The sequence below is a fragment of the Athene noctua genome, chromosome 2, assembly GCF_965140245.1.
Source record: "Athene noctua chromosome 2, bAthNoc1.hap1.1, whole genome shotgun sequence".
Taxonomy (NCBI): Eukaryota; Metazoa; Chordata; class Aves; order Strigiformes; family Strigidae; genus Athene; species Athene noctua.
The window spans coordinates 130,448,721-130,474,008 of NC_134038.1; the positions used below are offsets into that span (position 1 = coordinate 130,448,721).

A 25,288-nucleotide genomic window follows, 5' to 3' on the forward strand; every position below is an offset into this window, starting at 1 on the left:
GCTGGTACAATACACATGATGGCTGGGCAGTTTCACCTCTCAGTCTCACCTCCTGTGATCTACACCCATGGCTTCTTCTCCTCACATATGTGGGTGGCTCTCAGAGCTACCTACCCCCCAAAAAATCACAGTTCCCACCACCCAGAGAACTTCGTAGATACACCTTAACTTTTGTAGAGAAAGATTGCTTCTAAATATAAAAGGCTAATTCAAGATCCTGTCCTTTTTGTGAGGCAACCAACCCCTATGTCAGCTACTGGAAACACCTGTCCCTCAGGCTTAGAGAGAGAGACTCAGCTCTTCACCCCAATTCATTGCAATCCTCTACTGGAAATAGATTATGGACCACTTTAATAATTGCTTTCTTTTGTTTGTTTGTTTTTAGTTAATAGGAAAAAACAGAAACATTCTAAACTAAGTTCAAAGGGAACTTGGTCATCTCTGTTTCCCCATCCAGGAGAAAAGGGGTAGAATCTGTTTTGAGTTTAGCTATCAATCTAGAAGTAAATTGAATTAAATACGAAAATGTTTGAAAGCCGAGTTGTATTTCATTCCAACTGCATTGCTGATTTAAATGGGGTGGTGGAAGGGGGAAAGGGCTTAAATATTCAGCATTTTTATGATTAAGTATCCCTTGTGCCCCCACCACACCTCCTCTGAAAACAAAACACAAAGCATGTTTGGAACAGCTCATTACTGCTGTGCTTCAAGGCCCTGATGCCTGTTCTATTAAAGCATAGCCCAAAGCAAGGTGAAGTGCTGAGCTGCACCAGTGCATGTTAGCACCGTCTGTTTGAAATTGCATGTGTATGCTTGTACATGCACATTAGACCTTGTACAAACATATCACGAGAGCCAGAGCCCATGCTTTATATGTGTCACAGTGGACTTCCAAGGCAAATGAAGGAAAAGAAAAAAATGTTTCCTGAATTAAAAAGCATGCTGTTGAAAGAAGATGCCGTTTGAAGGATCAGTGGGCAGGAGAATAATGCTATTTAGAGTTTTCCAAGGACAGAGAAAGAAAGCAAGTCTGGCCTTTAATTGTGAATTCCATGACAGAGAGGGAAGTATGTCTCTAGTATTTATTTCATGTAAGGATTTTGTACTCTACAAGTGGTCTGTGTCACTAATGCGTACAGAATATTCTTTGGTCCTCACAGTGGTAGGCGGGCTCAGCAGGGTGACTTGATACACCAGCTGAGATGAGAAAAATGACATGTGTAGAGATGAAGGCTTCAGTTCACCAACATGTAGCAAAAGGAAATAGTACGAATAAGCATGTTCATATTCAGCATACCCCGTCTGGCATTAACAGCAAATCTGCCATCATCATCACATAGTCTTCAGGCAGCAGTACTGGTTCAAAACCCAGCAGATCTTACTTGCATTCCTGGTGCTGAAGACGTCTGTTTGGTCACTTATACAGCCTTTTGTGTAAGGTATCAGACCAAAATACTGAGCCCTGGTTTCAATTCTTGGCTCTGAGACTTGGGTTATGTCCTTCTGTTGTCATGAGGGTTCACAGTTTGAGCCTCTGCTCAAGGGTGGGTGCCTTGATGCTCCGTATTGCCTGACTGTTGATGTGCAGTCTGGCACAACTGAGAGCCAGCTGTGATCTCCAGGTGAAGAAACTCAATTGGGTGGGAACAGAGCAAGACACTGTTCTGAGCTCAAATCTCACCTCTACAGGCAGGGTGGATGTAACTGGTTGAAGCCACATGGCACAAGGAACGTGAGTGGACATCCAGACATGACTAAATAGAAAAGGGTCAACACATCCTGAGCTGGGGATTTGTGAAGTGGAAAATGATGAACAGACAAGGCAGACAAAGCATTAGGCCAAATGCTGAGGCATGGACTGACTTGTATCAGAGTCCAGCCAGAAGGTGACACAGGGGTCCTGTGAGTACTGCAGCAGCAAACACTACAGGAGGAAGCTGGGTTGGTAGTAATGTTTATGTGCCATTGATGAATCTTACGTCCTTAATATTTGTAAAGAGCTCCCGAGCCCACTATTTGCTAGATTAACCTGCACTGATTTTGCATCTGTTTATATGGGAAGACATGTATTTTTAGCATTAATTCTGCTGTATGTTTAAATGAGACATGCTTTACAGTGTAATTAAGAAACCCGTCTTTTCGCACACTTGTCAGATCGCACTTTTCCCACTTTGCTAATGCCTTCAATGCACAAAAGCCATGAAGAAAATCTTTCCGTGACATGATGGCATTACCAGCTCTTTTCAAGTGGGAGGACTGTACTCCTACACAGCAGATTTTCCCTGTGTTGTGGTATTCATGCAGCAAAGAGCTGTACTTCTGAAGGGTTTCTTGTTTAAGCTCTTTCATGCTTCTTGCCTTGGAGACTTCTTTTAGACTTGTAGCCAAGAGGAGGTCAGGAAGTGCTCCGTGCTGCAGCTTCTTTTTCTGTATATGTTTCTATGTGGTTCTCCACAGATCCATGGAACACATTCCCTTCCATCTCTCTCTCTTTCAGAGTAGTTTATGTTTCATTATTTGCAGATGGAAAAATGACAACTTGACAAACGGGAGGATCTTTTTATTTGAATCGTCATCTTCTTTTAGGCTCCCATGTAATGTAATGGGGTAATACTGAGAATGCAAAAACCGATCGGATTTTATTTGCCCAGTGTGTGAAAAATGAACTTCCGCACACATTTCCATGTGGGGTTATTTTTAGTTGTCATTCTGCTGATGGAATTTGCTCATCTTCGTGACTTTCCGATTTGGCCAAACTACTGATGCATTTACTGATGCCTCTACTGCCTTTGATTTTAGAGGGCTGAGTTTGTCTTTATAAAGTCTGTATTTTCATCTCTTTTGTACTTCTTTTTTCATAGCTAACAACCAAGGATAAATTAAATCTTGAAAAAGCCACTAGGAATTCAGCAGCCTGAACCATCCCATCTAACCCAAGACATACAAGCTCCATTCCTCAGTTTTGTTTACTCTTTTCCTACCATGATTTACAGCCAAAACACACTAGCTGTGCTCACTCCTCATATCCCAGTCACAAAACCAGGAAAGAGACTTCCTTGAACTGAGCAGTGCTGTTAAGTCCTTGTCTAACAGTTTCAGATTCATTTAACTATGAGCACAAAGTTAATCAAGTTTCACAAAGATCTGGGTGTGATCTCAGTCATGTTAGTAGGAGCTCTGAAAAGTGGTGGAGTTTGAGGGCAGTGTCCTGCCCGCTGTTTGTTTGTGCCAAGCTTCTTCTCTCATACTTTTTTCTCTGCTATTACATTTCAGTGCTGTAGGGGAAAGTGCTGAGAGCATAAGGCCATCAGCCAGAACCAATTCAAAATCTTTCAGTAGCAAAACTGAGTGGTAGGGAAGGATGGGACAGGCTCAGGGAAGAGCTTGCCTGTGAGTGGAGTCATCAGCTCAAGGAAGCAAAGATGGGCACCAGCTGGCATTGCCTGACCATGACTCCTTCATCTTCCACCTTTGCTGGGCTGCCTGTGTGAGAGAGCACTGCTTCCACTTTCCTCCCCATGAGTGCAGGGGCATTGACTGGAGTGCTTTCCTACCCACCTGGCTGATCTTCTTGTGCCTAAAGCCAGCCTATTCTGTAATGCTGTAATCAGGAGCAGCAAGGCATCACAGCAGTGGGGTTGGCAGAGCTGAGCTCAGGGGATATTATGATAGGGCATCCTTCTGCCTTTCTGTATGACTGGCCCTTGAGCACAGTGAATTCGGTCTGGCCACTGAATTCACTATTTCATTTTGCATTTGTGTCCACAGTAAGAGATGTAGTACACTCAGAGGTTTCTTTCAGCATCCCAGTTTTCTAGCATAGCAACGGAGCTTTGAAGTGACTTGTGCTCATGAATGCAAGCAATTACTTCATAGCAGCATATACTGTCATGAGTCTGTGCTAAGAGCCAGGAGCAAACTCCTAAACTTTCCTGTATCCTCTGTTACTAGAATAGGTGCTTTTACAGAAATTGATGTCATGGAATCAAAACAAAATGCTTCTTTTTTGTCTGTGTTTTGCTCTGAATCATGGTTGTTACATGCAGTATAACAGAGTTCTGCTGTTATCTTCCACCTTCTTCCACCAAAAATCAACCCGTAAAAAACCTGAGTTTTAGCCACCTGGTTATAGTTAGTTTCTTATTTTAAAATAGCTTTCAAAATAGATCAGACATTACACCGTTAAAAACAATTTTCCCTGTAGGTATTGAATATCAGACAGGGCTTGTAGTAATAACTGATAGGTATCTAGAATAATCTTCAGTATGGACTGAGACTACAAAGATCTGTCAATCACTGCATTTAACTTTAAACACAGATGATTTGAATTCGTGTTAGCAGCATGAGGAAGTCAAAAAGATGGAATGGTGCTGTCGGAGAAAAGATGATAGGATTACCTCTGCTGTTAGCCTTTCCTGCTACTTGTTTGAGATACTAAATCAAGGTGAAGTTTATGAAAAAGGCTACAACAGGGGTTTCTAACTCTTCATTCCTGCTGGGATTTTCCTATTATAAATCTGCTGTCAGAAATAAGTGCTTTACTTGTGGCTTAATTTTATGCAGGCACAAACACCTTGGTTCAACACATTTTTCCAGAGACAATCCTGACTGTCTTAATGCAACAGAGTCCTCATTAACAGGGACCTGTGAAAAAGAAAAATGCACACATGCTCTTTTGTCGTTGGTCATTCATGAGCAGTCCGATGAAAACTGAAATAAAACATAAATCCTGAGGTGGTGTGGAGCTGGTGTGGAGACATGAGTGTTTGAATCACAGCTTATGTGAATTATCCATCTTGAAGAACATTACATTCCACCTTTTGAATGAAGTTTCATTAATGTGGTGGAAAGCTCACAGTTTCTATTTTTTTGTGCTGTGGCTGCTGAATTTAGCACTACCCCGAAGTGCTCACCCCCAAAGCAAACACCTCTGCTGTGGTGCTTTTTCCTTTTTTATCCAACTATATAACAGTACAGGCGAGTAAGACAATGGTTTTCAAGAAGTTTGTCCGATTTGCTTGGGCAGTTCTTTCTCCATGCAAGGGCCATCAAGATAGACTGGTAGTACTTTGAGGGCTTCATAATGCATTTGTCCCATTCATTTGGAGTTCTGCATGCAAAAAGAAAAGGTCAGGATGAGGCCCTCAAAGCAATATTTCCTTTCAGTTTTGGCACTGTCTGGTGTACTGGGGTGTGTTTCAAATATGCACCAACTAGATTTGTCACCGATGTCTGTTATCTTGTTCTCAGGACATGGATGTGAAATTTGCCTTCTCAGGCACTCACTACTGGGAGCATGACTTTAAGTTTGTCCCATCTAAAAGAAATTATTTACCTGAAGACGTAGGAGAGGGAATCTCAGATCATAGGAAAAGATATCTTGTCATTACTGTGATGAAAGACATTCTCATCCCCAACCCAGTGTGTGCTTCTGTGGTACTTTAATACTAGATTTTAAAATCCCCACTCAACTAAGACTGCATGCCTTAGGCAGTGAAAGCATTAAAGTCAGGCCCAGAAGGAATCCCTTCTTCATGCAGTGCTGTGACATTTCAAATTTCAAAATATAATTTTCTTCCAGGTTGAAAGAAGACTCCAATGTACTGAAACTCCACCTTAAGTAAAATTTTGCCTTATTTTCCAGTCTGATCATGCAAGACATGTATGTTTTAACAAAACCAGAATTTTTTTCATTTCGATTTGTTTCATCTCTTATTTTAAAACAGTCTAAAAGTAAAAAAAAAAATAAAATATGAGAAGTACTTTTTAGTGGAAAGCCCCCAAAAATCCATTCAGAAAACAAGCCATTTTGATATTGCTAGAACTGTCTCTTCATCTTGATTTTTTTAATCTCCTCCCTCTTCCACAAAGAAAGTAGCACCATTTTGCAGAAGACTAATATTTTATGTAGGTGCACCTTTTTGATGGAATATGGCTCCAGTGTTGCTGGCTTATGTGATAGGCTGTAGATGGAATAGTCAACTGATGAAATATAGTGTGCTTTGAATTATCTCAGCAAAACGCTTTGCTTGCGGTAAATTCATTGGCATGTATGCACATTGTGTTTCCTCAGATCAGGATGACAACCTCATTGCTGACTGGCTTGTGGCATCCCAAGTTAACACATGTAAACTTTGCAGCTGTGAGCTGTGTTACAACTGAGAGGACTTAGGGGCTGAAGCCAGCTTCTTTCTTTTGTTTACCTCTAAAAAAAAGTCTATGCAAAGATGCTTCTTCAGTTGAAGGACTATGAGGTAGCATTACCCAGTTTATTTTATCTCCCTTTTCATGTGGTTCTCTTCACTTAACAGCCGTGCGTGTAGCTGAGAGCTCCCGAAAGGTGGCTAAGGAGAGGGGCTTTACAGTGTTCCGGGAGGAAAGGGAGGATTTTGTTTTACAGGCAGTCTGTTGTACCACACGTCAAAGCATCCATTTTCCGAAGTGTAACAGATACAAAGTAGCCATAGAAATTATTTTCCTGGTGAATCTGAACTGTGAAGTGGGGAAAGGGAAGCATATTCCAGTGACCAGTTGCGGTGCAGTTTAGTCTTCGCATGTACCCCAACTGCAGATGCTGTCTGCCTGTTTTGACATCTGAAGCTACTGAAGTCTGTTGAGCTTAAGCACAGAAAAACACACCTGATCCTCTGAGCTGCAGCAGCTAAACTGGGTTTTAACCATAGAAATTGGGAACTCGGGGGGTGGGGGCTGTTTTTTGTTGGTTGTGGGTTTTTTTAAATTTTACAACCTAAGTTCTCCGAAAAACCTTGAAGTGTTCATCTGAGAATTCAAATCAGAGGGCTTTTCTGTGTCAAACAGGTATCTGCAGGTGGGTATGGCTCTCGACATGCACAAACCCCCGGATTGCAAGTAGGGGATTTTTGATATCTGCTTCAGGAAGACTGATGCCAGGGAGGCTGGAGAGGGGCCAGGAGGAAGGAAGAGGCCTTCCTGGGGGGGCGGGAGACTTTGAAGTGTGACCCCGAGCAGAAGCAGGGTGGGAGCGGAGGCGAGGGTCAGCCGGGGCAGGCAGTGGGGTGCAGCGGCTGCAGAGGCAGGGAGGGGAAGGCAAGGGTCAGGGGGGAGGCTCCCAGCAGCGGGGACAGCAGTGCCGAGAGCTGGGTGCTCGCCGGACAGGTTGCAACAAGCAGTTGGGGGAAACCGGCTGTGTTTTTTAACCGCTGGTTTGACATAATGAAGGCTGAACCCTGATCACATGCCCTGGGGGAACCAGTGGCTGAAGCATCAGCCTAGGAAACAGGAGACCAGTTTTAGTCCATCATCTGCAGCTATTTTAGGAGTGACTTTGGGGAAGCAGCCGATGTGCTTGTGCCTTGGTTTCCCCACTGCCAAAAGGTGTTGCTCACCTTGATACCCCTGAAACTGAGACCACTAGAAGAGGAAGCCTCTACTCTCCCAGTGTGATAGGACAAAACCACTGAAATTAAAATATGGCAAGTTCAAAACTGTCAGAGGGAATTCCTTTTCTGCACACACTGATGCAAATCAAGGCTTAACACCTGTGACTAAGGCAAACTGGCGTCAGTGGGAAACAGAATTAAGTGGGGTCTGTTCAGTGCCCATATAAGTAATAAGCGCATACTCATAGGGCCCTGACCCAGCTATGCTTCTGTAGTTTAATTTTTTAATAAAACAATTTTTTGCCTGCCTTTTTTAACACAATTGTTGAAATGAACCTTTGCTCATGTAAAATGCATTTGCCATATGACTAATGGTTATTTTTAAAGCACTGAGCAAAGTGCATGCATGTGTTTGTCAGGGAGACAAAGAGAGGGAGTCTTCGTGTATTTGCTGTGGTAATTATTTATGAATATAGTTGTTTTTTCCAATTATCCTTGTAATACATTAGCAGTCTTGTCTCCATTTCTCTCTGTTGAGGTTTGTGTATAAATGTAGAGATTTATGCTCTCAGGTATTTCAGTTACAAAAGTATATGCTACATCTTAAGCATTGATTTTCACTCATAAAATGCCATACAACAGAGAGAGAGATTTGTGGAAAAGATGGAGTTGAAAGTTAAACCATGGTTGTGCAAACAACTATGTGGCCACGCGGCTAATTTCAAGTCCTTGGACTGCAATGTTATTTCATATGCAAAAAATAAAGGAGAAACTTTGAGAAGTCAGAACTCATTCTAATGCCTGCAGGAGAAGTTAAGCCTGGAGTCAGGGCTGGAGAATTTGACTTAAAGCATATTAGTGTGGCTTCACAGACAGAGACAGAATATGGAAGTGGAGAATTAATTTCTTCCACAATAGCAAGATTTTGTTATCTTGCTCAAACAAAAGCACGGTGGAAAGTAGGAGAGACAGCCTGTGGAGTATAAAGTCATTTGCACTTGTAATAAATGAGACTACAAGTGAAGTCCTAGCACCTACATGTCAGCAGTAAAAATCCCACAGAATTTACTTGTCTACATTGTACTTAAGGTTTTAAGTACCTAGTGCCCAGCTGAAGCAACCATCTTCTGTGATTGACCTCCAAATCAGGCACTGTGTAAATGCCAGATATATCATCTGTGCGTGCATGTGTGTGTGTGTGTGTGTGTGTGTATGTTTAATATGAAAGCAGCTTTTGTTTTAAAATTGCTTCTAGTGCCATAGGTTGTGGGGACTGGTTTTCATTAACATACTTAGGCTTTTGTGATTTAACACTATTACATGATCTGAGTGTTTGAAAATGACTTGAGCAGGCCCAATCCACAAAATCTGCCACGTGTTTCGGTGCCCTTTCCCAGGGCAGGAGTAGTTTCACACTGCTGGCACAACGTGATTTCTTCCAGCAGCACAGCAGGAAGAAATCCTTGCAGGTTTCAGAGGTTGTGAAAACCTGCATAGTTTAGCAACCCCTTCTTCATCCACAGAAACTAAGGGTCTCCATCACTTTCTTCCTCAGGATAACAGCATTGCAGTTATATTGAAGCAGGATATTTTAAATTTATGCTATTTGGTTTCAGAGCTAGAGGTCTGTAAATGCTGCTGTAAGGCTTCTGCTCTTCAACCATTATTTCATGTTGGCAATTTTATTTGAAGGCCCAACCATGGCCAAGTAAATGAAACTTCTGTACTTTTCTTTTTGTGTTACATCTTCCAACTGGAATATTTTCAAGCACAATAGAATTGAACATGAGCTTTGGGGAGGGAGGAAGAGGAGAAAAGGGAATCGACTAGAAGAGATGATGACTTCAGTGGGGTACTCTGCAGTTTAGTTCTCCGGGGACTGAAAAATGCTTTCAACCCATGTGATGTTGCAACAGTCCAAAAGAGGAGAGAAAAATCCATGTCTGGTCTAAACCGACCAGAAACTGAAAACAAGGGACACTTTGAATTCTGAGACTCTCACCACAACTGAAAACTGTGCTCAGGCCAAGTAACTGGAAAATCAGTTTCTTGGGTTAGAGAAATGCTTCCCTGAAGAATCAGAGACAGCTTTCCATCTTAATTGGTTAAGAAATTATTATATTCTGAAGCACTGATTCTAATACTTGAACCAGTGCAAAGGTTTGCAATCAATAACGGATGTGAGGAGATTTGGATAGTTTCATATGGAGTCTAGTGAAATGCTACAATAAGACAATTTTTTCTGTGACATTTTCTTGCCATTTGGCTGTGATAGTCTATCATTTGTCACAAAATGGAAAAATAAGATCTGTCTTCATAGTGTACCAACAAGAAGTCTGACTGCAAACACAAGTCAGGAAGAGGCATAGGCACTGGAGCTGAGTCGTGAAACCTTAGATCAGGAGATGGCTATGAGAAATCATAGAATCATTTGGGTTGGAAAACACCTTTAAGATCATCAAGTCCAACCATTAACTTAGCACTGCCAAGTCCATCACTAAACCATGTCCCTAAGTGCCACATCTACATGGCTTTTAAATAACAAGGAGACCTGAGAATCCCCCAACCAGGAGTAATTGAATGTGGTAATTGTTAAGGAGAGCTTTAAAAAGAAATGTTGAGTAAAAATTACTTACAGGGTGCTTGTTTTAAGAGGGAAGTGTAGTAAATTTCAGGACAGATTTTTAAGTGGCAATAGCACAGGCACAGCCTGTGCTGTAGGCAAAATAAATTTTCTGAACTAAATGACTGCTCTCAGTCAGCCAGGCTACAGTGTTTGTTTTTGGGGTGAAATATGTATTTCCTTCACTGCGCTGGTACAAGGATAGCTGGAGCCTGAGAGGAGGACTCTAGGGATCTGGTCATAATGCCTGCAATACCACCTGCTTCTTAGGGGATGAGGGGGGAAGCTTTGCAGATATTTGCACTGCAGAACAAGGGATAGGATCAGAATACCCTTCCTAGATGTAGCAGAGATATGTGAGTAGTACTTCATTTTGCAAGAAACAAGAAAACTTAGGGTTTTTCCTCTTAGTCCTGAACTTCTAAATCTGGTGTATTATAGTCTACTGGCTGTGGAAGATGTTAGGCTAAGTATGTCAATTCCAGGGAAAAGTGCCCTGCAATCTTCTGCATTAAAGTGCTATGTGTGTCAAACATTATATTATGATTCAATTTTAAAACAATATTTTCTTCAAAATATTGTCAATATGCTTGAGTCTGGTAAAAGTAATATAACTCATCTAGCCTGTATTTTATCAATATGTGAAGCCTCTCTTTTACAAAAGAGCACCACAACACTTCAAGATAACAAAAAGTCAGCGGAGTTTGAAGATGCTAGGCAGCATCTGTTCTTGTAGTGCTGTGATTTTTTCTTGCTCTTCCAGAACTGCAATCAAAGAATACACAGACAGAACATTTTCTTCAGATTATTAGAAATCCTATAGGTGGAAAGGGAAGGAAGAATGTCACATGCTTCTGTTCGAGTCTTTTAGGGGCTGTGGCCATATGATAGTTCCAGATATTCATTCATCTAATTTTACCCTTTCTAATGTTGTTTTTTTTTATCTGACAGCCATTAGAAAGCACAACTTCTCTGTACTAGTTCATAAGGACAAGATGATATGTTGGGAATGTGCCCTGTTAGGGATAGGAAAATCTAGAAGGATGACCTGGAACTTTTTAATGTTCCTGCAATGCAGATTTAAGTATCTTTCTGGGTAGGGGGCAGAGATACCTTGCATGCGTATGATTCTTGCATGCAAATATGCTTGCAAGCTCAGGCTCACATGAAATTCTCATCTGAAACTTGTTGCCTGTTGCACGGAGTTTAGGCCAAGATGTGTTCACCTCTTGGGTTTTTTTCAGTATTCAGCGCTGAGTAGTCTTTCCTGCTTTGGCTAACTGAAACACATTTTAGGAGGCAGCTGCCTATTGCCAAGAAGAGCCCGCATGCAAGAATATTTCCATCTGGGATGACTAACATGTGCCCAATGTACGTCCAGTCTCACATCCCACTCTGCAAACAAAATCCACTGATGAATTAATTCTCTTCTTGCTTCAAAGGGCAGTCAAAAGATGAAAGTGAAAAACTGGACATATTTCAAAAAATTACATTATATGAAAAATAGGTTATTCAGCCAGTTTGCAAATCATAGATTTTCAAAAATGTGAAATGTCAAGCAGTCCTATTTGAAAAACTATGTGTTCCCTTGTTTGTTGCATATTTTGCTAGTGATGGAAAGAACATATTCATAAAGGAAAGACAGCATTTTAACTCCTTCTCAGGATAATGCCAATGATATTCAACTTGTTTGATCCAGGCTTATGTCAATATAAACATGATGCATTTGTCCTTGCTCAGTTTGTAATTTCATAACAAACGGCAAAATTAATTTGAACAGTTGTAAATATAAAAGCGATACAACAGTTTCTGGTATTTCATGGTTGCAAATATCAAGTCTGCTTCTTGTGAAGACACTTGATTTTATTGAGTGTCGTATGCACAGCTGATCCTTCTCATGCACTGAAGGAATGTTGATGCTGATATAAGACCCCATATAACAACCCACTGGCTTCTCATATATCAGTGACTCAGGCAATAAAATATATAATTGTGATGCTAATTAAATTGCTATTTTAACGATAAGTCTTTAGTAAAGGAATTGTTTGTACCTACCCAGAATGAAAAACAGAGCTGTCAGTCTAGTTCAGTATAGCTGTCAATACTAAAAACAATACACAGAAGCTGCAACTTCTTAGCTAATCTGAGAGGTACAGGTCTGAAGAGGTGTAAATCCTCCACCCACGAAGAATGCACAACATGCTGCCTGCTGTTCAGCTGGCGGTACATATACTAGCAGAGCAGAGGCCTATAATTACATAAATTCTCAAAAAAATAGCTATTTAGTAAACTATTTGAGCAGTACCAATGCCAACTGCCTAAAACTGGCAATCCAAAACTCAGACAACTAACAAAGAAAATGTTGACCCTAGCAAAACAGTATTCATCTCAAGAGTGAAAACCCTAAGCCAATGTCATGTGCACTCCTCTCAGATGTAATTATTGTATTCTAGTTTGTCCTGAATGTGCCTGGTATGGTTTTATACAGTGTAAAAATAAATACAGTGATTTAAAACCCTGGAAAGTCCAAGCAAGTAATAAATAGTCCAGCTCTGTAGAAATGCGGGGTCTGTGTTTCTGACATCATCTGTTCTCCCTCTGAACATTTGATCCAGTTCAGCACATATGGGGATTTCTTCTGCAGGTGCCAGGGAGTTAGCCACGTGTTTACAGGGCTTCCCCCTCCATTTACTGCAATTACGAAGTGGTGATCCATCCTTGTGGAGGCCAAGGCAAAGACCAGGCATAAAGACTCATTGGAGCTAATAGTTGGGCAACATTCAAAAATTAGTAGTTTACACACAGATTAAACAAAAGCAGGTTTGTAGGGAGAGATCATACTTTTTTATTAGAGTAACTTCTCTAGTTGGAAAAAACAGGCAAGCATTTAGACAGACAAGACCCCTTCTGATCTGGAACAGAAGCAGGAATGTTCAAAGCTAAGTACAAGCTGAGAACAATTGCTCTGCTTTGACTTCATCATGTTAAACAAAGCACTGTTAGGACTGATTGGCCACCTCCTAGAGCCTGGAGAGTCATCAAGCTCTGAATTAAGAAGAAACGGTATTTGGTCCAGCTATCTCAGTCTATATTAATCCCACATATGGTTCCACCAGCTTCAGCAGACAAACATCTTTAACCTAAGCATTTAATGATCATTTCCATTGAGGAATTGTTTATTTACAGTAAAAGGCAAGGTGGCCTTAGTGGGCAGGACTCTAGGCTGAAACTCTGAGACCAACCCTCTATTCTTCATTCAGCTGCTGGTCTACTGAGTGATCTACAGTGAGTGGGTCTATCCGTCAGCTTTTGCAGGGTAAACAGGCATATTAAAACTGGCCTCCCTGCAAAGTCCTTTGAGATCTACAAAGAAGTGTTACACAGCAGCTATACACTTCTTCATTACTAGCTCTTTTTCATGTGGTTCCTTTAATAGACATTTGGGTTCTGATTTAGATCTTCTGAACAAGGTGTAACACCACTGGTGCCAGTAGCAACTCTGTGTTTGCCAAATGTGACTAGAAGACTCCTACTACTGTGATGTAAACAGTTAAAAAGTCATTCCTCTAAACTTGCCAGTGTCAGATATGCTCTTAAATAGAGAAAGGCTATTTGTGTTTGGGAACGACGGAAGTGTCTTCATGTCCCTGGACAATTAGTGCAATGGCACATCCAATACAAGTAGGCACATGTGGAAACAAATAACGATGTAGATGCTCACAGATTCTCCAATATATGTACAATAAATGTTATCTTTGTCACATTTAAGTAAAACACAGGAAAATGAATGCTGAAGCATTTCCCATTATTCTGTAATGGCCGAAGCATTTCCCATTATTCTGTAACGTATGTGTATGTGCACAGTCGAATGTACAAATGCATAACCATACTTAGGCACAATAGCAAATGTATATACTATGAACGTGTGTAAGTATGCATACATTGGCATTTAATAGTGTGCAATATAAGAAAAAAAAAAAAGGCAAATAAACATTCAGGTTGCAAAGCCAAGCAACATTGGATATTCCAGAGTGCAGGTTTCCTGGGCATCCGTAATTAGTCCTTTTGAATATGTATGATGATACAGTTTTAATTACATGATAACCTAGGGTTTTTTCCCTTGACAGATTCTTGTTTCAGCCAGTCAATGGGGAGGCAGTTTTTTAACCCCTCCGGTGTTTATCTTCTTCCATTCAGTGCTCTGGCTTCAGATCTCATGTTAATGCACATGATCCAAGTGTTACACAGAGCACAGAAAACATTAATCCCCTTCCAAGCTTTTGTTTCTCTGTTGCTCCCTTGAGAGCATCTTAATGGGCCCTAAATGCTGATGAATGTATCTGCAACACATCTGTGCATGGTGAGAATGCTATTATCTTCACAATATTATTGCCATCATGCAAAAGCAGTGAAGGACAGGGGGGGAAAGGACAAAAATGTCAGAATGACAACTTTCAGTGAAAACTGAAAAAGAGATGTGGGAATTTTTGCACACGTAGCATTTCTCTAGCACTTTCTCCAATCAAAGCACAGGGCCAGTTGACTTCAGCTCTCAGCACTTCTGCATTTCAGGCCCCAGGTGTCTCTTGTTGAGCACCCAGAAAATGAGGCCAAGCACTCAAGAGGGAGGAAATTCCAGAATGATGTCATCATGCCTACACGTGGGGAGGGGGAAGGAGCTAATCGTGCCCAGGCAATCCAAATTCTGGCATTTGCTAGCATTTTAGCATTTGGCTCACAACCCTATCATTCTTTTAGCTGACTTTCTATGTGTATGTGTATACATTTCTCTGTAAGTAAATAAGGACATCTGAACTGTGTCTAATCTGCTAAAAACTCTTGCACTGCCTTCTCAGTAAAACCAATTTATTGGTGTGTGTGTGCCCTTGGAAAAAGGCATGGCCTGTGTTGTAATGACCTTTACTTATTTTTCCTGCTGCAATTAAGTCTAGAGGAATCTATGGAAACTTGTTTCTGATTGTTTGCAGAAAAGGAAGGAAGGGAAGCAAAGAAGATCTCTACCTTAATAGGTGCCAAAGTATCAGTACATCCCTCTGCTCCAGCTGTGCGTCAGCCATTCATTCCTACTCTGCTTTAGAAGCAGGGATGGGCTATAGGCAGGCAAACAATTTGAAACACAAAATCAGGGGATCAGGAACTTCTAGGGGACAGGGATAAATTTGCTTGACTTCAGTCTCAGGTTCTACATTCGCTACATCATCCCTATCCATTACTAAATTACAAGTAGGCATTAAAAAAGCATAGCGTGCTGCCTTACAAATACTGGTTTATATTTTGTTTGCAGCCTGCAAGTTTTCTGAAACCCTTGCCCTCCTGAAACTTCCCTGCACAAGCTGACAGGTTGGAAACAGGTTAAAAATGGAAGCTGAAATCCATATGTAAACAGCTGGCTCCAAGAGCTAGTGCTCTAGGGAATGAAAACTTGTAATGCAAGACTCACAAAACTCTTGTGGGAGTTGGCTTCATTAGGTATCTACCATAAGCATGTCTGCGTGCATATATCTGTACACCATTGTGATCCTATCTGTGTGTGCGTATGTACCTGAGGTTAGCAGAGTATTCACTCCCTGCTGCGCTGGTCACTCCTTACCCTTCTCACACTTCTCATCTGTTCTTTGAAACTGTGGGTGCCTCTCTCTTTCATACATCCCCATCTCCATTAGTGCCACAGACTGATGGCAGCAGGACCTTTTTTTACCCCTCCTATGTGTGTACAGCAGGAGAGCTTTTCTCACTGACTCTCTGCTGACTTCATTGGATGTTATCTATCTTGTAGCCAGTGGACAGAGGAATGTGTTTACTCTGCTGAACTGAAACACCCTGGCTTGCTCTCTAAAAGAGGCTTCTCTCTAGCTCTTCTATACAGGGTACCTAGGGAAACGTAATTGTCAAGTGAGGCATCATGAATACCCTACCTTTTCCCCATTCTGAGTTTCATGATCTGAAAAATCCCTAATAAAGAGGTAGCATTTGTTAGTAATGCTTTTAATTCTGGAGATGCCTCTCTATCCATGCTGGATTCCTCCTTCCTTCCCAGCCTGGGGAGCACATGGTTATCCCTCCGTTCTGACAGCTGAAGAGCCAAGCTTTCCCTTTCTCCTCATTGCAGTCACTAGCAGTAGGGAGAGCTATGGCAGATCTTATGTCAAGATTTCCTCATTTTCCCAAGAGAGAAAAACTTATCTATCCATGCTGAGCCATGGCTAAGCCATGCTCTCTAGCCAAAATGTCAGCCAGCAACATGCATTCCGTGGGCTTCTGGGGGGAGAAGTCCTAGGGTAGGCAATGTGGTGGGAATAGTATGGTGTCTATTATATTACTGAAGACAAAATACAGCTGTGTGTTACTCTTGGCTAAATGCAACCTGTCAGCACCAACATATCCCCAAGAAGCCAGGACTGATTTCAGCAAGCCTTTGCAGGAGAAGGTGCCAGTAGCCGAGCAGTTGGAGAAGCATGACATGTTGCCCCCTGCCTGCTTCCAGGCCATGTTAGCGTGGCAGTGGTAGAGCAGGGAGTGTGCCTGGAGAAGTGCCATGTCATGAGGAACCATGTGGTAACATGCATATTGCTTAGAAAGCCTGAAGGAACTGTAGTGGTTTTGCTGACGGCTAAGTGCCCCAGGGCCAGGACAACACATGTTTTCTCATGTGATGGACCAACCCGAGGCACCAGTGGTGCTTGCTGTGCCTTGAAGGTACGTCAAGCTCCAGAATCACTCCAGAATATTTCCTTCATAGCCCACAGATCTGCTCATCCTAATTGTTAATTACTGTAACTCACTCTTTTAGGACCAGCTCTATTTTCAGTCTTTGTAGTTCACTGAATATAGAAGGCTGAGCATCCCTACCCTCTCAGAAATGTGAGTGGGTTGAGTGCCAGCCCTGGGCACTGGAGAATGAATCACATTGCTGTCACTGGGAACAAATAATGAGGGTTAGGTAGGCTTTGAGACATTTTGGTGCATCACTGTCTTTCCAGCTCTATTTGTATTATGTTTTGGTCTGGACAATCAGAACCCCTGTAACTTCAGACAGACATCAAGGAATGAATAGTTGCCCTCCTGAATAAAATGAGAACATGTGAGTGTGGGGAGAGAGGGGAAGGGAAAGAGGCATTTGCATAGGTCAGGAAAGGTCATTAAAACATCTGGCAGTAGTAACTGACATGTGTCAAATTTTAGTGTTCATTAAATTCGTATTAATGCAAGAATGGTTCTTAAACTCCAAATGCCACTTTTGGTTGCTGTGTTCCCCCAGTTGATGGTGATGACTTTTCAGAACTGTACCATGCTTGTTTGCTTGCTAGTGGCATCTGACCTGAGGTCAGATTTCTATTTAACCCCTTCCAGTAGGTCAAAAGACAAATTAATCTGGTGAGACTTGAAATGGAAATGAGGTATCTGGATAGCAGGTGTCCTAACTGTGGAATAGCTGCCAGGCTGAAACATGCTTGCATCTGTTCTTATGCCATCCAAGAAGTCATCTCCAAGGTCAGGGAGATACTCAGCCAACATCTGAGATGGGAAGTTGCTGCAGGGAGCTGAAGTGGCAGGTGCCCTGTGTTTAGCATATTATCTTGCAGTCAGGGGGGAAATGTCTGAGAGTTTCTCTCTGATTATAAATGTAGATGTTTACATTTATTGTGCACTTTGCTTTACCTGTGTTTACTACCAGTTTATAGTAATAAGATACACAGTCCCCCTTAAAGAGGAGAATCTCACGAATTTTTTTCTTCCTTTCTTTTCAGAGGATGAAGATGATGAAGAGATGGTGGAACCAAAAGCACAGGATGACTTGGAGACAGAAAATCAAGATCAGAAGCAGGAAGTGAAAGAAGGTACTTTAAAAAATGAAAAGGATTTTGTTACAGCTTTAAAGGACTGAGTCCTGCAAGTAGTTATTCTCATAGGTATTTTCCATTATTGAGAACACTGCGAAATCAAGACAGTCACCAGTTTTATTGATTCAAAAACATATGAGTGGAATAAAAGCAGAAAATTGTATCCCAGCAACTCAGTTAGTAGGTCTGAGAAGTTTGTGAAAGGCACAAAACTTCAGCTGTTTAGAAGAAGCAACATGTCCTCATAATTTGGGAACAAAGTAGAGATTTTTGGATTCCAGGACTGGTGCTTACTTGTCCTATGGCTCAAATAGCCTGCTTACATGAAAGATTTAAAATGTGAATGCCAGGCATTCCAGCAGCTCCATAAAGTTGGTTCGTCTCCATGGGTACTTAGAGCCCATAACTGTCTGCTTGCTTGAGAGGGGCAAAGTTAAACCTAGTGGTGGTCAGGAATCTTCCAGCAGAAAACCATTTCAATGAAAAATGTTGACTGTCAAAATGAAAACATTTTGTGGGAGCTGCCCCAAAGGAACTTAAGGTCAAAACCAAAGCCAGTCAGGTCCAGCCTTTCTGTCCATTCCTCTGGACTGAGACACTCTCCAGGGTTACAAGAGACAAAAATTCAGGCTACTACTTCCTTCTGTTGCAGACAAGAGACACAAAGTGCCAAAGTTGTGAAGTTGTGCATGTCAGCACTGGACACGGTGGATATGCTGGGTGTCTCTCATTTGCTTCTCTTGGACCCGTTCTGTCTTTTGTAATTAGAAGAGGGATGTGAAATTTGGTCTTCCTCATCTGGGAACTTACTAGTGTGTTGACTCTTCTGGTGTGTTGCTTTGAACAGTCAGTGCTAACCCCAGTGTGGAGCAGGAGAAAAGAGTTGAAATAGCAACTCCACTGTGAGACGAAATGAGTTTCTTCTCCAGCTTTTCTTAGTGCTGTATTGCCAGAACTGCTCACAAAGCTGTTTACCCTCTTGAAAAGTAACTTACTTCCTCAGGTAGGGCCTAAGTCACTTCTTGCTACGGTGATGTTATCAGGATGATTCTGTGATTGGCTTTGTTTATAACAGGATAATCTCACTAGGGGAAAAATACAGAGACATTTACAGAGAAGCCCATGAAATTGTTAAGTGTGAATACAGCAGTGGATGCTCCTTTCTCATCCAGAGGAGCCTGACGTGATTTAGAACAGTGTCCAGAAAACCTAAGTCTGGTGTATAGTGCCCTCATTAGCTATCCTCACACGCTGAAGTGAGTTGCAGTACCAGCCATGCTGTTGTGATTACAAATTGATCTTTCTTCCCTCTTAAGAGCTTCATAGAAATCACCCATGCCATAAATACTGCAGTATCCATTGCTCATTAGGTCCTTGTAGAAACACAGAGTGGGGAGCTCCCTCCTCCTACGCCTCATCCTTTTGCTTCTCCCACTGCCCTGGGCGGAGGGAAGCAGCAATGACAGCAGGGAGTCACACGAGTCTGCAAAGGCAGAAATGAAGACATAAGCAAGAAACATGGTAACATAGATAAACTTACTTTTTCCTGAAAATTACCCTTCCTTCCAAAACTGTGGAGTCAGCTCTAGCAGTCACTGGACCTAACAGTATTTCTTTTACTGATGATGACAGGAAGCCATAAAAATGATATCACTGCACCCAGTGCATAAGCACTGTCATGAGTTGCTGAATGTCCCTCTAGTATCCACATTACAGCTGATCCCACCCCCATTTATTTCTACATAACAGAAATGCTACTGCTTATACCTGGGGAGAAAGCACAAACTCCTGTATGAAGAAGAAAAAATCTAAGTATGTTCCTGAACTAATTTATTTCACTTTTTCTTGGGCTTTCAAGTCAGACTTTTCGGTACTTTGCTGACAAAGTGACACTGCCAGCGTCTTTTATTTCTTTGATGTGTTTTAGTCTTGGGGCAGTGCTCCCCTTCCCTGCCTAGCAGACCCCCGCCAAACAGTAGATAGATCAAGTGGGCTAGTTTAGCACGAGTCTTAGACACACAAACTGCAGGCTGTAAAAGCAAGGCACAGCTTGTTTTAGCAGAACCAGCTTTGTGAGGTGCTAACACTTGACTGGGTTCAAGGAAGCATGCTCATTGCCTGATAGAAAGTGAACTTGACCTGCAGTACATGTTGTGACAGATAAAATAGTGGTATGCCGATGACTGGCATTAAATGCTGTGAATCGAATGAAGCAGTAGTCCCCAAATTGACAGGGAATGGAGTCCCATTTTTTAGCATTTGGTGTCTGTTGGCTTTAGCCCTTTCGCCAACAAAATCCTGTTTTCCTCTCTGTTGTAATCACCCTTCTCATGTTCTGAGCTACATTCAGTTTGAAGCCATAGTTTGTGTTTCATGGAAGTGATTAAAACCATGTTACAAGTCAAACAGGAGTTTAGAAGAACATTTCCTGTCGGTGCTGCACTCTGTGTGCCTACTCAGAATTAATAGCTTTTCTGCAAATTAGCACATAATGGGTTAAAAGCATGTTTATGTTGGCATTAAGTACTCTGGCTTCTTTTTCTCTGCAAGGCAAGACAATATTTTGCAAACTTTTTAAAGAATCTCTAATAGATATTATAGTGGCGCCATTCACACTGCTATATAGTAGTTAAGGCTGTGTCAGCACTTCCATTATGAATCCTGTTTTTCAGGGATTTATAACCCAGCCGTAAAAATTTGCTCTGGGCTGAAATTTGGTTTCAGCTCAGGGAGCACATTTTTTAACAGATTTAAAAAAATCAGCGTGGCCTTTTTTGAGTTATAGGAGTGTAAGAAAAAAAAAAGGGAGAGAGAAGTGCAGGGAGAGAAAGGCAGACAATTTTTTCATAAGCATAACTCAGAAATAGGTCAGGATGAAAAATAAAGCTCGGATCCAGTCTGTTCAGTCTCCCTCTCCCCAAGCCAACAGGACAGGAGTGTTCTATTTTTATAATGGTATTTTAAGAGGAAATGTGATTTTTTTTTTCTCTGTGGTTTATAGGTAGTCCAATTTAATTCTACAGACATTTATTGCATGCTTAATTTCCTCGTCTTCCCCCCGCACACCCGAGGTTGGTCTCTGTGGAGTTTGGTGGGATTATTCAGCAGGCACGGCTGTTTGCAGGGTCTGACCTTAGTTCTGGACCTGTCTCAGCATCCACCATAAGGTACACAATGCACCTGCAACAGGGCAGCCTGCCTGGCGCAACACCTCCAGTGGCACTTTAGTGCTGTGGAGGTGCTAAGGACAGAGGAGCAGCTCAAGCCCCAAAAAGTGTTTCTGGAATGGGAGGTGAAGACCTGGCTTGTTGACTGTTTGAAGCATATGAAACCATGTTTCTTCCACGGGGCTGCCTGTTGTCACCCATGTCTCAGGTGCATGGTGTCCCCACCATCCTTGGAAGAGATGAGTGTGGGATACCTGCTGGTGAACTGGGTTGGGCTCCGCCTGTTCCCAGCCTCTCCTGACCATGTAAACAAGAGCGTGGTCCCAAACTGTGGCATCAAGTGGGTTGGGGCTTTCCACTGCCAAAGAGCTCTGGAGCTCCACCTAAGGTGCCTCTTTGTGTCAGTAGAAACCACATGAACAGTGGGACAGGCTGGGTCTTGAAAAACGGCCTCAACCTGCATTTATCTGAAGCTGTGGATATATCCACAGAAACTTGCATGAGAGGCTGTGATGGGGGAGGCTGCGATCTGCAGCTTCAAAGTACCGCTGTGCCCCCCTCTCACCCTGGCCTTGTGCATGGGGCTTGGGTGTCCATTTAGCAGGCTGCAGCGGGGGAGATGGTTTAGCTCTCACCAGCTCGGGCATCAGTATTGGAGAAGCAGGACAAGGTTGCCAGCTTTGCCCCTGTGATCTCTCTTGAGGTTTGTAACAACCTCGGTTTCACTGCCACCAACACCACAGTGAGCTCGGGTGTACTGACCCATCCTGATGGCATGCTCAGGGACATGGCTCAGCACAGTCCCTGGAGAAGCATGCTCAGTGGGAACAGCCCTGCCTGGCACAGCTTCAGATTTAAGGCTCTGGGCCCTGCTACTCCAGAACTGAAAAAATCTCTAAAAGCGCCTCAAAATCTCCCTTTACATGTTCAGCAATTGTGCCACACAGGGACTTGCATTTTAAACCTGACATAACCAGGATACAGCACATGCCAAACCAGGATATGGCACATACCAAACCAGGATACAGCACGTATCAAGGCTGACATAAAAGTGAGAAGCACAAGACAAACGAGAGCACCAGGGGCTATCAACAGACAAGGACTAAAAGCTGCTGAGAGCCCCTTAGCACCTTGCAGTTCTCACGCTGTACATTTCTACCATCCTCTGTCTTCAACACATCTACAGTTTACATGGGTTTAAATACATGCTGAAAGAAATAATACAGCTCTTAAAAGGGTTTTACTAATCTCCTTCTGTCTCTCGTTATATCTCTGGGCTCATAACAAGGCTGCTTCCTGCTTTACTGTTTTTATTAGTTTGCCCTTTCTTTCATTCACTTACTCTTTCTGTTCTTTTTTTTTCTTTTTTGCCTTTAATGGACTTCATTTCTTTTGTCAGGTTTTTACAGTTGCTGAGGTTCCGGGAGAATATTTTTTATATTCTATTATACTTATTTAAATGTGGGTCTTTTTTTGTTTTGTTGTTTTGGGTTTCTTTTAAATATATCTTTTTGCCTCCCTTGGGAGAAGACTCAGATCCTGGTATTTAAATATTTGTGAATTTGATCCTGTACTGTTATCATAACTATTTATATGTATTACAAACCCACTTCTGTCAGATAAGAACAAGTCTGCAGCATTTTTTATCTTAGTTCCTAAAGACCCAAGGAAATATTTTAACATGAATATTTTTTTGTTTTGTCCCAAGACATTTGTGGACAAGAGACCCGATGTGAAATATAGTATTTCAGAGGATCATGTTAAATCACGTGAAATAATAAAATTCTCTTATTTTTCAGAAATAAGTGTTGAACAAATCTGTTGTTTTCTTATCATGTTCAATTTTTGTTATATGTTCTAGACGTTTTTGCTCATGCCCAAGTGTACAATGTCTTTCATTACAGATATATCTCACATTTTCTTCCCCTGTGGTGTCCTCCATGCATATCTAACTGCACAGTGTTTTAATTTTAAATGTAAATTCCATTTTATTTGGTACACTATTATATATTAACATGAGTACAGGGCTTCTTTGATACATGTTGTTGTCCTCATAAACCTCAGAGCTACCCGGACAGCACTCTACTTGTGAGTACGTGATCCTATCAATGTTTCAGTGGGTCCATGGACAAACAGAGTGCCCAGTGGCCCTGTGAGGCAGAACATGGTGGCCTCACTATGGGTCGTCTTGCCATGAGCTGAACGGGGCCAGGGGTGGGTTCAGCTCCTACAGGCGGGAAGCAGATCACAGCCACAACAGTTTGTTACAAAACCACGGTATAGAAACAGAGCAAAGTATAGGTCTTCCTTTACAAGAGCTTTCATTGCACTCCAGGCAATAAGCACGTAACTTTTAGCACTGGTAAGCTAAGCATCACATTAGGCTTTGTTAGACACAGAAGGTTAGATGTGGTTTGTTTGGTTTTTATGCCAGAGCAGATACTTGAAGGCAAATGCTGTATTCTTACAGGGAATTTCTGAAGATATTGTCACATCACACAGGTCTCCGTGACAAAACAAAACAAAAAATACTTTGATCATCTACTTATGTTTTTCAGAGTTTTCCTTGAAGAGAGCCTGTGTCTCTTGAAAGCTGAGATCAAAGTAACTGTAAGCTCCCAGATAGGAAGAAAAATTGCAGAAAATTACACAGATTCTTTTTATTTTATTCGAGGTAATGGACAGACAGGGACAAGGAACAAGGGGAAAATGGAAGTGGCTCTGAAAGATAAATGGTTAGAAACTCTTAATATTTGAAAGAACAAGTCTGTTTTGGGTTTTTTGCTTATACTTCATGTATTTTCAATAGTTGCAGCAATGTTTTACACTGGAAAAAGTAATGATGTTAACATTCTTGTAAGAAGAGATTGCCTCAAATAAAACTTCAGAGGCAACCGAATGAAAGAAGAAAATAAGGTTAAAATATGAAGCTTAATATCGCCAGGGGGCATCTGGTGTGTCAGTCAGATGAATGAGGTAAGCTGATTTATGCCCTACAAACTTTAGCCAAGGTGTTTCTGATGCCGAAGAGGGTTTAATAGACTGCTGGCCTCCCACAGATCATTGCTAACTGCAAGGGAGATTTTGCTGAGGTAGAACTGCAATCATGTGTGTCTCCATTGCTTGTGAACACCCCACAGCTCCAAAGGTGTTTATTTTTTGCCTTTTCCCTTTCTATTGATTTTTGGTTGTATTTTCTTTGCCAGTTGTAGTTGGCAAATGGCTGAGTAATAAATTTATATTTCCAAGCTGTAGAGAGGATTTGATTTAGCAAATAATTTTTACCATTTGGAGCAGTTTACAATGAGTTTTCCAGTTGCCTTGCAGTTATTTTCTCCCCTTTTATGCCATTTTGCTGCATTGTCATGCTTGTTGTCTTTGATTCTCGGAAAGCGATGCTTTAGTGGTGACAGTGGGATATTGCCTCATTACAGGCTTCCTTGCCAGATGAGTTCCCTTAGTGCCAATTACTATTCAGCAGTGGATGCTGCAATAGGTCAACCTGTACTTTTTGCTAGTCATTCTTTTTTTTTCACATGCATTGCTTCTGTCTAAAGCACTTAGAGGCAAATTGTGCTCCTGCCTTGGTAATTGTCGCTCTGCTACTCAGAGGGACTGTGAGGGGGGAATGTAGATATTCTCTGGATGTGTGGAGCTCCACGGGGACCTCTAACCTGGTGGTAGGAGGCATAGGGCCAAGGCCATAGGAGATCATCAAAGGCTCAAGTTTCTAACTTCTCAGCTGCTTTGTCTCCCGAGGGCCAAATTACTCCTCCATCTTTTGCATTTTTCCTGCTCTCTATATTTAGCCCACGTGTAGTGCAGAGATTTTTGTCTTTCAGAGCTAACTCTGACCAGTTGAGGCAAACCTAAGCATGGTGATAACAGCCTCTCCCAACCACAGGGAGTGCTCTGAAAGCAAGTACACTGAAAACTGAAGGAGCTGAATACTGCACTAATGCTGACCATGTCACTACTTCTGCCTGCTGTTGCGCCTTTCAATCCATGCTTGCCTCTGGGGCTGGTGGTGGCGTCGTTCTTGGGCACCAGAGCTCACGAATCTAGTGTGAACCATGGGAAAATCAGACCATGAGCAAGGGCTAAATCTCCCTTATAGCTGAAAGTAGCCGTGTGGCCTGACACAGCAACTGGAAAATTGTTTCAAACTGCAACTTTAAACTGTCAGTTGTTTAATTAAACATTAAGATATGGATGACAGGGCTTGGAGCTAAATGTTGATATATACTGTGTGTTCTCTGAGGCACCATGCTGAAT

At 41.9% G+C, this 25,288-nt stretch overlaps 1 protein-coding gene across 10 annotated transcripts in view; it reads left to right on the forward strand.

Annotated features, from left to right (window-relative positions):
• The window catches only part of DYNC1I1 (dynein cytoplasmic 1 intermediate chain 1), a 198,393-nt gene that overhangs the window by 88,605 nt on the left and 84,500 nt on the right, over positions 1–25,288 (forward strand). For all 10 annotated transcript variants that reach the window (XM_074897999.1, XM_074898004.1, XM_074898005.1 and 7 more), the window contains one exon: positions 17,754–17,843. In XM_074897999.1, the coding sequence (XP_074754100.1) occupies positions 17,754–17,843 (90 nt within the window). The remainder of the gene's footprint in view (positions 1–17,753; positions 17,844–25,288) is intronic.